Source organism: Elaeis guineensis, chromosome 10 (genome assembly GCF_000442705.2).
Source record: "Elaeis guineensis isolate ETL-2024a chromosome 10, EG11, whole genome shotgun sequence".
NCBI classification, from domain to species: Eukaryota; Viridiplantae; Streptophyta; class Magnoliopsida; order Arecales; family Arecaceae; genus Elaeis; species Elaeis guineensis.
In genome coordinates this window covers 30,286,789-30,300,217 of record NC_026002.2, presented here as the reverse complement: position 1 = coordinate 30,300,217, position 13,429 = coordinate 30,286,789, and the positions used below count along the sequence as shown (strand labels likewise).

At 38.6% G+C, this 13,429-nt stretch overlaps 1 protein-coding gene across 1 annotated transcript in view; it reads right to left on the bottom strand.

Annotated features, from left to right (window-relative positions):
- Window positions 1–7,393: 7,393 nt before the first annotated feature.
- LOC105052628 (protein EXPORTIN 1A) overlaps window positions 7,394–13,429 on the bottom strand; it is a 35,917-nt gene continuing 29,881 nt past the window's right edge. Inside the window, exons 23-32 of the mRNA XM_010933501.4 lie at window positions 12,654–12,739; window positions 12,313–12,393; window positions 12,013–12,195; window positions 10,303–10,369; window positions 10,103–10,213; window positions 9,845–9,952; window positions 9,629–9,766; window positions 9,412–9,549; window positions 9,237–9,341; window positions 7,394–8,060 (exon numbers count right to left, since the gene is read on the bottom strand). Of these exons, the coding sequence (XP_010931803.1) occupies window positions 7,938–8,060; window positions 9,237–9,341; window positions 9,412–9,549; window positions 9,629–9,766; window positions 9,845–9,952; window positions 10,103–10,213; window positions 10,303–10,369; window positions 12,013–12,195; window positions 12,313–12,393; window positions 12,654–12,739 (1,140 nt within the window). The 3' untranslated portion in view covers window positions 7,394–7,937. The remainder of the gene's footprint in view (window positions 8,061–9,236; window positions 9,342–9,411; window positions 9,550–9,628; window positions 9,767–9,844; window positions 9,953–10,102; window positions 10,214–10,302; window positions 10,370–12,012; window positions 12,196–12,312; window positions 12,394–12,653; window positions 12,740–13,429) is intronic.

The following is a 13,429-nucleotide window of genomic DNA, read 5'->3' as shown; positions in this document are numbered from 1 at the left end:
TACACATGCACATATATCACTTTAAATCCAAAATTTAAAGGTTCTAAAACAAACTAAGAAACCTTTAGATAAATAATATTAAAATTACTAATTATTTAAAAAGTTTCTAACAGTCCTCTACATATTTTGAAATTTTGAAAAAAAGAACCTGATGACGTACAATGAAAGGTGTCTTTTAGACCTGAACCTTTGTGTAGAATTGGAAAGTATATGAAGTGTAATGCCTGCACAACCTTTAAAGCATTGAAAAAAAAAAAGAAAAAAAGGAGAGGGTTCCTATGGCCAGCACACGCAGAGGGTTCCTATGACCAGCACGTGCTTTGCACGTGTTGGAAAGTGGGAAAGTAGGAAAATACGCAGAGAACTCCTTCGGGAGTTCTCTTTCGATCGGAGGACTCAAAATCACTCGGAAGTCTAAGTTAAAATCAATCACAAATTTCTTCCAATGAAATCTATTTAAAGGCCTTAAACTTCTTGACTTTTCATCAGAAAATCATCAAAAATCAGCATTATTTTTGGTTGTCCTTTCTTTATTTTTTTTTATTGGGAAAGATCTCTCACCAGTGCGGACTACAGATTCCTTGCTCAAGATCACTAACTCAAGTGACGATGTCGACATCGCAACAGAAAGGAAGAAAAAATATAAAAAAGGAGCACAATCAAATATGTGATTCAATGCAAGGCTCATCTTCATGGAACATGCAAGCTTCACTATGAAAAAAAATAAATACAAAAAAAGATCACACCCTCTCAACTCTCATACATCAATCTCTCTCTCTACAAGAAGCACTATATTTACAAAAACTCTCATAAAAACTCTTAAGGAAACTCTCTCACAAACTTGCCTATTGGAGTTCTCTAATGCCCCTGGACGTTTCCTGTGATGCTCTCGATCATGGATCTTCTACTCTCAGGCACTCTCAGCCACTACACATCGGTCCCAGGCCTTAAGCTCGTTTAAAGACCTGAAAATCGAGTCCATATAGAAATCAAGGCTCTGTTTGGATTCAGACACCTTTCTGACCGTCCGATCTCTTTCGTACATATCTATGGCCATCCGATCATACAAAATGCTCCTATAGACCGCGTGTAGACTACTCCCACGTGAACCGGGCCCTTTTCGTGCGTGTCGTGTGTCACGTGCTCATTCATGCGTGCGAGCCACGACAAAAGCCTCCTGGACCACGGCGATCCAAGCGTGATCTGTGGACCATGATTTTCCCAACACACTATGTGTGCATCGCGTGCCTTGCATGCGTGTGCTCCCTGAACTGCGCAGTCCGCGATGGACTGCGTGAGGTGCTTAGACCGCACACGCTACAGTGGACCTGGGCACCTGCAGGTTGGGCCTACGAGTCGCGTCTCAAAGCCTCGCATGCTATTTTCTGCTGTGGGCTTCTCCTTCTTGGGTTGTTGTGGGTCAAATTCGAGATGCTAAAACTCAATAATTTCTACCTCAACTTGACATTCGCCTCTATGCAATTTTGAGAGCTTCTGGATCTTCTTGCTCCCATGTCCTTGGGCAAATATCTGACTATTCATGGATGGACAAATATGGAAATCGAGTCAAGCCGCTCCATTTCATCTTCATCATATGATGTAACCTGTCTGATCTGAGACCTGCTCGGGATAGCCTCCTACGGTAATAGAAACTTCACCCTGCGACATCACCTGTCATCCTTTCGAGTCTTCTGTCTCATGCCCAATCCATCTGTATCTGGAGCTCCACCTTACTCTGAGCTCCCATTAGCTCTTGAAACTCCACCTCACGTTGAGCTCCCTATCAAGAGGTAATGTCCTCCATGCATCTTTTCCATCGTCACAACCCTACTGCCGCGCATGACCTTCAGGATTCCATCCTTAGTTTTTCATCTCTAGCTGCTTGAATCCAGTCTACTTAATGAAATCAAATTTTTTCTGAAATTGGATATGTATCGAATCTCACTCAACTTCCTCACTGCTCCTTTATGTGTCTGCAAGCTGACCATCCCAATATCCTTGATCGTACCGCTCGATCCATCTGACAGATGAACAGTGTCTTCACTATTTTTTAGGAAGTCAAATAGCTCCTCTTTGCAACAAATATGATGCGAACATGCAAAATCTAAAATTCACTATGGAGAAGATGTAGATACCTCATTAGATACTAAAAGAACAACATCACTTTCTTCTGTATCACTAACTCAGACAGCTATCGCCACAGTAGCCTTCGTCTGATCTTTGAGCTGTGGATAATTTCTGACTCGATGTTCCAACTCATCACACTTGTAGCATCTGATCTTGCTGAAGTCCTTCGACTTAGATTTGACCTACCCACTTTGCGATCTTATGCCACTTCGTCTTCTGCCACCACCACCTCTAGTCACTGCCATAGCCGAGTCTCCACCTGAACTCGAAGTTTGATTCTTATGTCTAAGAATTTTATTCTAGAGAAGTACAGAAGTAACCTATTCCATCGTGATAGTATCTTTTTTCACAAGAAGAGCAGTCACCAAAGATTCAAAAGAAGAAAAAAATGATGAAAGTAAGAACAACACCCTGGCTTCTCCTCAACCTTCTCACCAGTGCTGAGGAGATTGGAAAAGATCTTTTGAAAGTTACTGAGATGCTCTTGCATATTTTGTCTGTCGCTCATCCAAGACTGATAAAACTACTTTCAGAGGAAGAGAGCATTGGTGAATGACTTTATCATGTACATCTCCTCGAGCTTCATCCACATCGTCGTCGAAGAAGTCTCACGAAGCACATGAATCATCACATCATCCATCAAATACTAGTAGATCATACTCATCGCCTGCATCTGGAGCCGCCTCCAATCCTTCTCCTCTATGGTAGTCGGCTTCTTCTCGTATAAGAGAGTACAATAAATTCTTTCAGGATGAGCACATCTTTTACTCTTGCTTGCCATAGGGAGAAATTGCTCTTTCCATCAAATCAGTTGATCTCCACCTTGATTGAGCTTGTCACTTCATCTTCTTCAACCTCAATCAACATCGCTGCAACCTGAATCTGATGCCATTTATTGGGAAGGATCCCTCATCAGTACAGAATATGGATCCTCCGCCCAAGATCGTTAACTCAGGTGACGATGTTGACATCACAATCGGATGCCATTTTTTGACCGTCTGATCTCTTTTGCACACATCCATGGCCATCCGATCATGCAAAATGCTCTTGCATACCGCGTGTAGACCACTCCCGCATGAACTGGGCCCTTTCCGCATATGCTGCGTGTCGCATGCTCGTCCGCGCATGCATGAGCCATGACAAAAGCCTCCTGGACCGTGATGGTCCACACGCGATGCTTGGACCATGATTTTTCCCATGCACCATGTGTGCACTGCACGCCTCACACGCAGGCACTCTCTGGACCGTGTGGTCAGTGGTGGACCGCATGAGGTGCTTCTTTTTAACCTGTGGTTTAATCTTAGTTTGGACGCTAAAATTGGAGCAAATCCCATCGAAGATAAGGTAATCCTTTTGAGCCATTTCCCATCAATCTTCTATAGATCTTAAAGCTTGAATTTTGGCCAAATTACTGCTGAAAAATTTTTGGAAAAAAAAACTGGCTTCTGATTTTCTTTGTTTTCCACATCTTGTTCTTGGTTTTTCCACTATTGGTTGCCTTCGCCGATCATCGAACCTTGATCGTGGTCGTCGTCGGGGCCTATTCATCTGGCCACAGATGTTGCCAGCCGGGGGGAGAAGCTCTCTTGCTTCAGAACAAGAGAATAGGAAGTTCCCTATTATGTGGAAGAGGAAGAAGGACGTAAGTCCTCTATTCCATGAAAGAAGAAAAAAAAGAAAGAATAAAAAAAAGAGAGAGTTTCTCTCTCCTCTTCCTCTTGAGTTTTAAATCCTCACTTTCTCTCTCCAAAAAATCTAACTCTCTCTATAGATTTTCTCTCTCTAAAATTATTTCTCATTATAATTGATCTAGTAAAAGATTCTCTTTTAATGATTCTGATTTGATCTTAGCAAAGAAAATGTTGATCCGTAGTCATCGGACAGCATGTCGGCACCCATCTTGTCTAGATCTGGATACCACTAGATTCAATTATCTATGATTTTTATTAAATTATCTATACAGATTCAATCATAATTTGATTAAATCGTCTTGATCGGATGGATTGAGATGTTGGACAATGTTGTCTGATCGACCATATTTTACCTCATTGATTTTTTTCTCCTCTGATATTTTCTCTCTATATGATTTATGAAATCAGTGAATCGGATCTGTTGTTTTAAATCTGAGTTGATTCTAATAAAAAATTTTAAATCGCTTTATTGTTGGAGAACATGCCCGTAACATCAGAATATTTGTTGAGCATTACAAGATCTTATTAATCTCTATTAAATCATTATATTTTAGATGATCATGATTAGATAAAGCTACTTGATCAAATTAATTTCTCATTGTCAATCAATATGCCAATTTTTATTTTAATTTTTATCAAATATAAATAAATTTGATCATCTTTGGTTTCTGTTGAGCCATCTGTTCTCCAATAAAAATTGCCCAGGAAATCCCTTACCCTCGGATTTGGCACTTCCAAGTGCTGATCGTATACGTTACCCCCACAGCCTGACGTAAGCTCTGATACTCCGTTAAGTCTCTGGTTATAGCCTATGCTGACATTGTATCCCAACAGACAAGTTCTGCCGACGGTGTATCACAACAAATAAGTTACTGAAAATTTTAATTAAGCAGTCGGAGCGGTTTTAAGCTTTTTCGTCGTCATCCTCTCCGATAATGCTGTTAAAAACTTGGTGTGCTATGGGATGATTTATATGGTATTTAGTAATGATTTATAAAGAAACTCAACTTTTTCTGTTTTATATGGTAAAAATTGTGTACCATATAGGGCATTTTGCAAAAACGGCCACTCCATTTCACTTTTTTTTTTTCTTTTTTTCTTTTTGTAGAACGAGCTATTCTACTTTTTTGGACCGAAATGCCCCTCACCATGTCATTTCAGAATGTGGGTAGAAAAGGGGAGGGAGTGGGAGATGCCATCCCCATCACCATCTATCATTGACCCTACTGCGATCCACTAACTTTGTGATCGATCTTCACTACGGTGCATCATATCCTCTGATCTCCCACCATCACCAACGATTTCCATCATCACTCAAATCTCCAACGAATTCCATTGTTACCCTCATCACTGCAAATAATTTCTACCACCACCACCACCATCACCATTCATCGCTACTGAGGATCACCGCTCCACACTATCCACCACCAACCATCACCCAACTTTATGAAATGATGGATAAAAGGAGAAAGGTTAGAAAGAATATAATAAAATTGATCGAGGCACATCTGAAGATGCTTTCTTTGGAGAAAAAATCACCTCCTCTCAAGATAGAATGGTTCCCCTGTGAACAATGCATGTATGCAATAGGTGGTAGTCGAATCCCAACGGTATAATTACAATCATGCATGAACTCAGTAGTGAAGAGATCGAGAAGAGAGACAACTCAAAATATTCATTCATTCTTAGAGATAACCGGTAATTATTTTAGGCCGATTGATGAAGGAATGATAGCCTATGATAGAAGAAATAACTAGGTGATTGAGCCAATCTAACCTTAACGGTCTAAGCACAGTTATGATTGCCATTGTAGGTGCATAATTGGTGAATCATGTTAAGTACGTGAGAAAATCAAGCCAAATAACTTTGCAAACAAGTGACCAAAAACTTAAAGGTAATAAAAATTCACACAGATGTCAAGTCAAATGGATGCAAAATAAATGTGACAAACAAAAAAACATAATAATAAAGGGCAACAAATCAAATAAAACACATCAGGGGCTGTCATATGCCTATATTTGCAATATAACATGTCATACACATGCACATACATTGCAATGAATCTAAAAGTTCTAAAAGCATACTAAGAAACCTTTAGTTACATAATATTAAAATTATTAATTATTTAAAAGGTTTCTAATAGTGCTCCATATATTTTGAAATTTTGAAAAGAAGAGAACCTGATGATGGCGTTGAATGAAAGGTGCCTTTCAGACTTGAACCTTTATATGAAATTGGCAAGCATACGGTACTAGACTGCAAAGTCAATTTTTCTAATATGGAATATTATGGTCATGTGCTGGTATCTTGGATTTTATGAGTATTCTAGAGAATAGCGCTTACTCTCATAGGTTGTGACCCCATAGTCACACTTATACAAGTGAGCTTTCCAATGGTTTCCTTCAACTCATGTCCTGTCCATTAGGCCTTGAACTCATTTAGAGCATAAACTCCTTTAACTATTATAGTTAGCACTAACATCATAGGTGAGGGTACAGAGAAATGATTCTCCAGTTTCAGTGCTCTCATTTGTAATTCTTACGACTTGTTATCAATCACTATACCTATTTCATGGGATCTCGACCAAGAAAGATTGGATTGCCACTGCATATAACTAACTAATGGGTCTCAACTTATAAATCTTGGACTTGACTCCTTGCTAGTCCCATAGTAAATGGATTAGCTGAGAGCTTTAATATAATCAGTTGTGAGTACACAGGTCTCCTCAGATCCTCAAAATGCTAGCATACGAGTTTAAAGAATCTACCAGTTTTAGGGTTGGCATCACTAAAATGAACATTTTCTTTTAAATAAATAAAATTGGAATTACTGTAACAGACTTGTTTCAAGAGAAAAGGAGGTCCAATATTATAGAGGTATGAGGACATTGGCATTGGACTAAAGAAAGTTATATCGATTATTATATTATATATACGTGTATACACGTATGTGTGCATGTGCATGTGCATGCGGATAAATTTACACTAAATTTTTTATATTTAAGGGATGATGTCAACGGGCGGACAAGGGACGTCAAGCTCGGCTTCCCCTTTCGTACAAGAAGCCAAACCCAAGCAGTATGGTTCTCGGTTCATTCGCCGCTCAACGTTAGAGGCGCAACTGCGAACCTGCCAGCAGACATCTCCGTCTCCATCGCAAACCTGATGGAGCAAGGGCGAAGGTCTACCGGTAAATTTTTTTACACCGCCACGCACATGGGATCCACGTAATAAGACAGATGACCGATTTTTTTTTTTTTTTTCCTCCCAAAATTTTGTTAGGCGATAGATAATTCGCAACGATATTTTCTAGCCCATGCATCTTTTTTTTAATAAACGGTTGTTAGAAAGAGCTAACCGAGTGGTGCGGTGCATCTGGTAAAGCTATGGGACCCACATATGGTAAAGAACTAAAGATATTAGCTGCCACGTCTGGTTCTCCAAAATAAGTCCAGCTAAAAAATCGTAAAGTGCTTTTTATCGTGCTGCAGTAGCGATACGTCCAGAACCCTGCTCGTCATTTTCGTATCAAGTGATTATAGAGGTCCAGGAGGCTGAGCATCAAACTCAAGGGGGTAAAGGAAAAGAATAGGATAAAAAGAATCAGCTTGTTCCGCAATCAAGTTACACGAATACGTACAGTTCAAACAGAACAAGCACTTGTATCACAAAGCGCGCACAGGTTGGAATACAATAATAAGCAGGCAATTGTTCATTCTAAGATGGGCAGTATCAGCAGTGCTACCTGAAACTTGCTCCGTAGGTGCAAGGATAAAAACATCGTATGCTCTAAATATAATCTGGTTGGATCAAGCACACATCACCAACACCACTGTATCAGCAAAATACATCCTGCACAAGAGCTGCTGCTACTTCAACCAGACATCCCACAACCTCTCAAGTATCACCAGCAGTCCAAACAACTCTTGCGACAGACCGGTTGCCTTTCACCATCTTCCGGTCAAATTTAGAAAAATCAGCAGCAGGAGAAAAATGAAAATAAAAAGCAGGCACTTCTCCAATCACTCCATAAACTTTGGCAAATGATGTGAAGCACCCCTTGGAATTAGAAGGCCGGAGAAAGAAAAACTGTGGAATTAGCACCGCATGTCATCAAACACTACGAGTCTACCATCTCATCCTGCAACTCACTTGGGGCGATAAGCCCAGGGATGGAGAGCATCCGTTGGCGCTCCCTCTCTCTCTGGGCTGCAGCCTCCTCGGCATAAAGATCCTTGTTGTCCTGCAGATCAGTGGTAAGGCGTTGTAGTCAGAGTAGATCCGAAAGCCCACCACAAAAGAATATATAGCATCCAACAGTCTTTAACCAACCCAGCTAACTAATTTATACTTTAAGTTGGGTAGTTCAAATTTGATTGCATACAATCAATCAATTTAGTCCTAACCTCCAGGGTTAACCATATATGAACATTTAAAACTATATCAATGAAGACATCACTACTTATCCAATTAGATCTTAAACAACCTTTCCCCATATTTCCTTGATATCATCATATTCAAAATGCCAGATATAATCAAAGAACATAATTGCAACTGATTTCAATTTAATGACATAATAAGATGTATTTGATTTCAACTAATATATTTACTTATAATGCATTTCACTTTCCCTCATAATATAGATTTCAGCTGCCTCCGAAATAGGGCAAAAAAGAGATGATTTATCTCTATATCGAAATAAAAAAAATGTATATCAAAATAAAAAATCTACATCAAATTCACCCAGTTCTTAAAAAAAGATGGCCCAACCTAGCATTAGACCCAAGCCATCTAATGCATGCCAGGCTGAGACCATGATGCCATCAGCATTTACATTACAATGTCATACAAGACTTGAAGGCATGTGCTTTCAATGACCTCAAAATAAAGAAACTTGCTCTAGAAGTCACAGTTAAAGAGGTCTGTGGTTCATAATTCTAAAAGAGCTTTGCAGTTTTCTGGAGATTAGAAGAAAATGCAATTTAATTGAAAATAATATATAAGAGTCTTTATCTTTGATGACTTCGAAGGAAAGTTAGACTTGATTTCTGGGCAATGCTAAACAAACAAAAAATCCCTCACAGACAACCCATAAGAAACAAGGTTTGGCTACCCAAAAATCCTGCAGATGGAAAAATCACCCAGACATGCAAACCCACATCTCTTTCTGCAGGTACTCGGGAACTTTACCCAGTTTTGTAATAGTTGTCTCCGAAGGTCATCTACTGTTGCAACATTTTTTTAGTGGTATCTGATAAAATACAATACCAAGGTTGCTAATTCAGGCAAATGGATAATGTCATGTTTTGTTGTTTAACAACCAGATTGAAAGGCCATCCACCATCAAGTAACAAGCACATGGTGCAAAACTGGATCATACAAACCAAAAGACAGAAGCATCTTAAATCAACTGCATTACCTGAGCTGAAAACTCTTTTGATTGCACAAGAAAGTCCCGTATGTGGTTCTTAAATGTAGGAAGATCGTTTCTTGATTCAAACAATCCATCAACAAATTGAGTCACCTGGAGAAAGTAAAGTTTGATACCAAGCCAGCTTTAGATGAAAGAAAGACAAGAGAAATCAAGTTCCTACCTCTGCTGCTGTCATGTTTGGAAATGACGATCCCAAAAGTTTTATGGTGTAATCACGCACAAACACTGTATTATTTGGGTATGGATAAGGTACCGTAGCAGCATCCCACAGGGGCTCAGTTAGTGAACCAGAATCCACCTGAATATTGATCAATGCATAATATTTAGCACATAGAAAGAACAGTGGATTAGCAAAAAAAGTAATGTTTGCTACTTACTAGGCAAAACAAATGCTGAAGCACTAAAACATGCAACTTGAAGCCTGGCTTGTGAAATGTGTCCGTCAAGACCGCAAAAATCTCTTGCTCGATTGTTAAATAGTAAGTTCTATAGAATTGATTGCAGAATTCCGAAATCTGTCAATGGACCACATTGAATGGTAAGACATTGCACGTTTTATGGCAGGTAACCAAGGTTTGCATTTGAAATCACACCTGGAAGTTCTTCAGCAACTCTAACAGAAGACTTAGACCAGTCTCTGCAATATTCCTTTCAGTATGCCGAAAAGCCCAGATGATGGAATCCATGACAAGTTTCAATTGCTATCATACAAAAAAATAAAAGAACAGTTTATTAATAAAAAACAAATTGAGATATAAAGAAAAAAAACTCAAGAAATTATTTAAAATGGCATGTTTTCTCATTGCACTTGCATTACATACGATGCCAGACTGCATTATCTTAATACTAACCTGACTTGACAGCTGAATTAAAGCTTGAAAACAATGGGTACCAATTGCACGCAGTAAACTGAAGAACTTAAGACGATGCTCTGGATAATCCTCAAAGTTCTTAGTAATCATCTGCAGTATAAAAAGTGAAGTTCATAACACAATCAAACAAAAACATTCAAGGACAGACATTTTGTTCATAAAGTGTGTATAATCCTTACCTCAAGAGTGCATTGAAAAACAGCTTCAAATATGCGAGGCACATCCTCCATCATAACACCTTTATATCTACTTGCATAAAGTCAATAAAATGGTAAGAAATAAAACAGATTTGTATATAACCATACATTGAAAACACTAATTGACAAGTCAAACCAAAACCGGCAAAAATTATAGCAATGACTCAACCTTACACACGCTGCTATGCCAAAGTATATTTATGAGATTCTGAAGTAATGAAGAAACAGAGCTGGCTTCATAAGTTTTCATGAAATGCAAAAACCTAGAAATTCAATTGGACCCATTTACAATGATTTTAGCCAGCAACAAAAAATTTCTTCATCGTTTTGTCATTCTTCATGCCACAAAAAATTTATCAGACATACCAGAATTAAACAGCGGATCATGTGATTTTGTTGTACATATTAAGAAACAAGAGGGATGCGCAAGTGATGCAAGCATACGCAGCATTGTCAATGCCATCAAACATAAACTAAAATGTGGTAAATACATGCTGTGGCATGGTCCAACAGGCATGTCAGACACTCATTGCAATCATATCATCACAGTGCATCCAAGCCCAACAATGATATATGTTGCTTCTTTTTCAAGGTGGTGACAGAATAACCATCTACATGTCAAGAATGAATGAAACTGGAATCACCTTTAGAACAACTAATGCATGATTCAGTTACAATGGTTTCTAGGAGTGATCATTGACAATCAAGATGGTGATATGAATGTCTATAGTCTCTCATTTATGAATGCTGTCTCAGTTAAGGATGGATGCAAATTTTTATAATTGTTTTCTTTTCATTTGGTACAACAATTTGGTTAGTGAAGCATAAAATCAGCTCATGATCATGGTGTGAGTTGCACAGAAGTCCTTTTCCAAACTGACTTCAACAAGATCAAAATTTATCTCTAAGAATCACAGAGTAGTTTTAGTTTAATTGTCTCGAAACTGGCCACTTTTTATTGGCTCTTTATCTCAAACCAAAGGAAATTAATAAAGAACTTACATGGGATGAACCGCAATGTTCTTCCATTATCATAAAGAATTAAGAAGAGAGTTTTTATCAAAAGATTGAACAAGAAAAAGGGCAATAACCAAGCAAAAGATTGTTAATGTGAATTTGCAGATCAGCGAACACATTGCAATGATCTTATCATGTCTTAAAAATACAAATTGAAAGATTTAACAACAAAGAGTCTTGAATTTCAAATCAAGAAGAAAAAACCAAGGCCTAAAAAGCACTGAGATGGTATGTCAAAATGAGGATCTGAGAACTCAGATATTAATTGCGAATTTAACCCTTGATAGCATAAATGGTGACAGATAAACATCCAAACATCAGTCAAATTAATGTAATGGAACTTATTTGAATATGATCTCTTGTTATGATCACGGAAAGTAATTTCAAAGTCTCCTCATGTGTTATTACCACAAAAACTAATGATATCACACGCCAATGTAACATTATCACTAATGACTTATTTCATAAAAAAGCTACGACTAGCTCAAAACTAGAAGGGACTAGGATTTTGCCCCTTTTTGGTGAAGTAAAGACAACCAGGCTAATTCCTAATGATTAATTAATTCTTTCAAGAAATTAAAATAAACAAAATCAGATATAAAATAGTCAAGCAGATATTAGTGACATGCTGAGTAAGGCAATAACAGAACAAAGAATAGAAATATTTATACATACTTGTTTATAATGGTAGCAAAAAGTGATAAGACTTCTGATTCCCTAGCATCAGGCACATTTCTAGCGTAGTCACCAAGAACAGGATCCATCATTGGCGGAACAAACTGCTTCCCAATATGTGGTTGATCTTCAGCCTTGTCTAAGAATGTCTCAATTAGCTTGAGGGTCTCCCGCTTCACAGATCTGTAAGTGCATACAAGTACATAACACCGTTAGAATAATTCCTCAAACCCTCAATTAAAAGAAAAATGTTAAAATATAGAAAAAAAAAAAGGAAAAATTGCCAATTCAAAGTTTTACCGTAAAAGTTTTACATAAGATGTTCTTGAAGCGAAGGGCCCTCCTTCAGAAATGGTATTAGATATAAGTTCACTGTACATTCTGTTATGAGAACCACATATAGTGAAATCAGCATCCCCGCCGAAAAAAGAAGGCAAAGAAAATTAAGAAAAAAATTATTTAGGACATACAAGTTCCAAAAGGCTACATTTGGATCCTGTATTGAGGTGAGAGAAGGGATGAAAAGGAGGCTGGGAATTAAGTAGATAATATTCCACTCCCATCTTCCTCCATTTTATTTCCCGTCTCTTAGTTTCAGATAAGCTAAACATAACTGAAAAGATGTTCATTTGCAAGCATACCTGTATACAGTAAGCATGTCCAGAAATATCAATGATATTTGTGGAAAGAAATATGTTCCAAGTGAACTAGCAACGCTAGTGTTTGTCTGCCAAGTAACAACAACCAGAACCACTTAGTATACATACTGAATTAAACAAAATCAGCCAGAAATACTACTAGAAAACAAGATCCATACCAATACAATTACAACACTCCCAACATCAAATGTCGATACACTACTAATTAAAAACTTCTCATCAGGGCTCACCAAATGGCCCCGAACTGTCTGGTTTGGGGCATGCTGAACCATATTGGTGGCCAACCGAGATGGTTCCAATGTTCAGAATGAGAAACCGGCAAGGAAGGGGAGAGGGGGAAGGAAAGAGAGGAAGAGGGGGGAGAGAGGGAAGGAGCAGGAGAGAGAGAAAGGGCCTCCGAAGGGCAGTCAAGCCCACCACATCACTGCCATGCTTGGTGGAAGCCGGAGGAGGGCGAAGGGAAGAAACAAGATGGAGAGGGAGAGTAGGCCACCTAAGGACTGGCGAGGCTATCGCACCGATTCCAAAGCTAGTGAAAGCCGGAGGAGCGGCTCCACCCTCCTCCCGATCAAAATAGGGGCTTCGGCCCAGTTTCGTATTTTTTTTAGGTTCATTGGGTGAAGCCTCCAAAAAGAAAAAAAAAAAGAAAAAAAAAATGAAGTCAGCAACTGTGTTGCTGATTTCACCTAATAAAACCTTGAACAAAAAAAAAAAAAAAAAAAAAAAAACAAGGGCCGAAGGCCCTATTTCAATTGGGT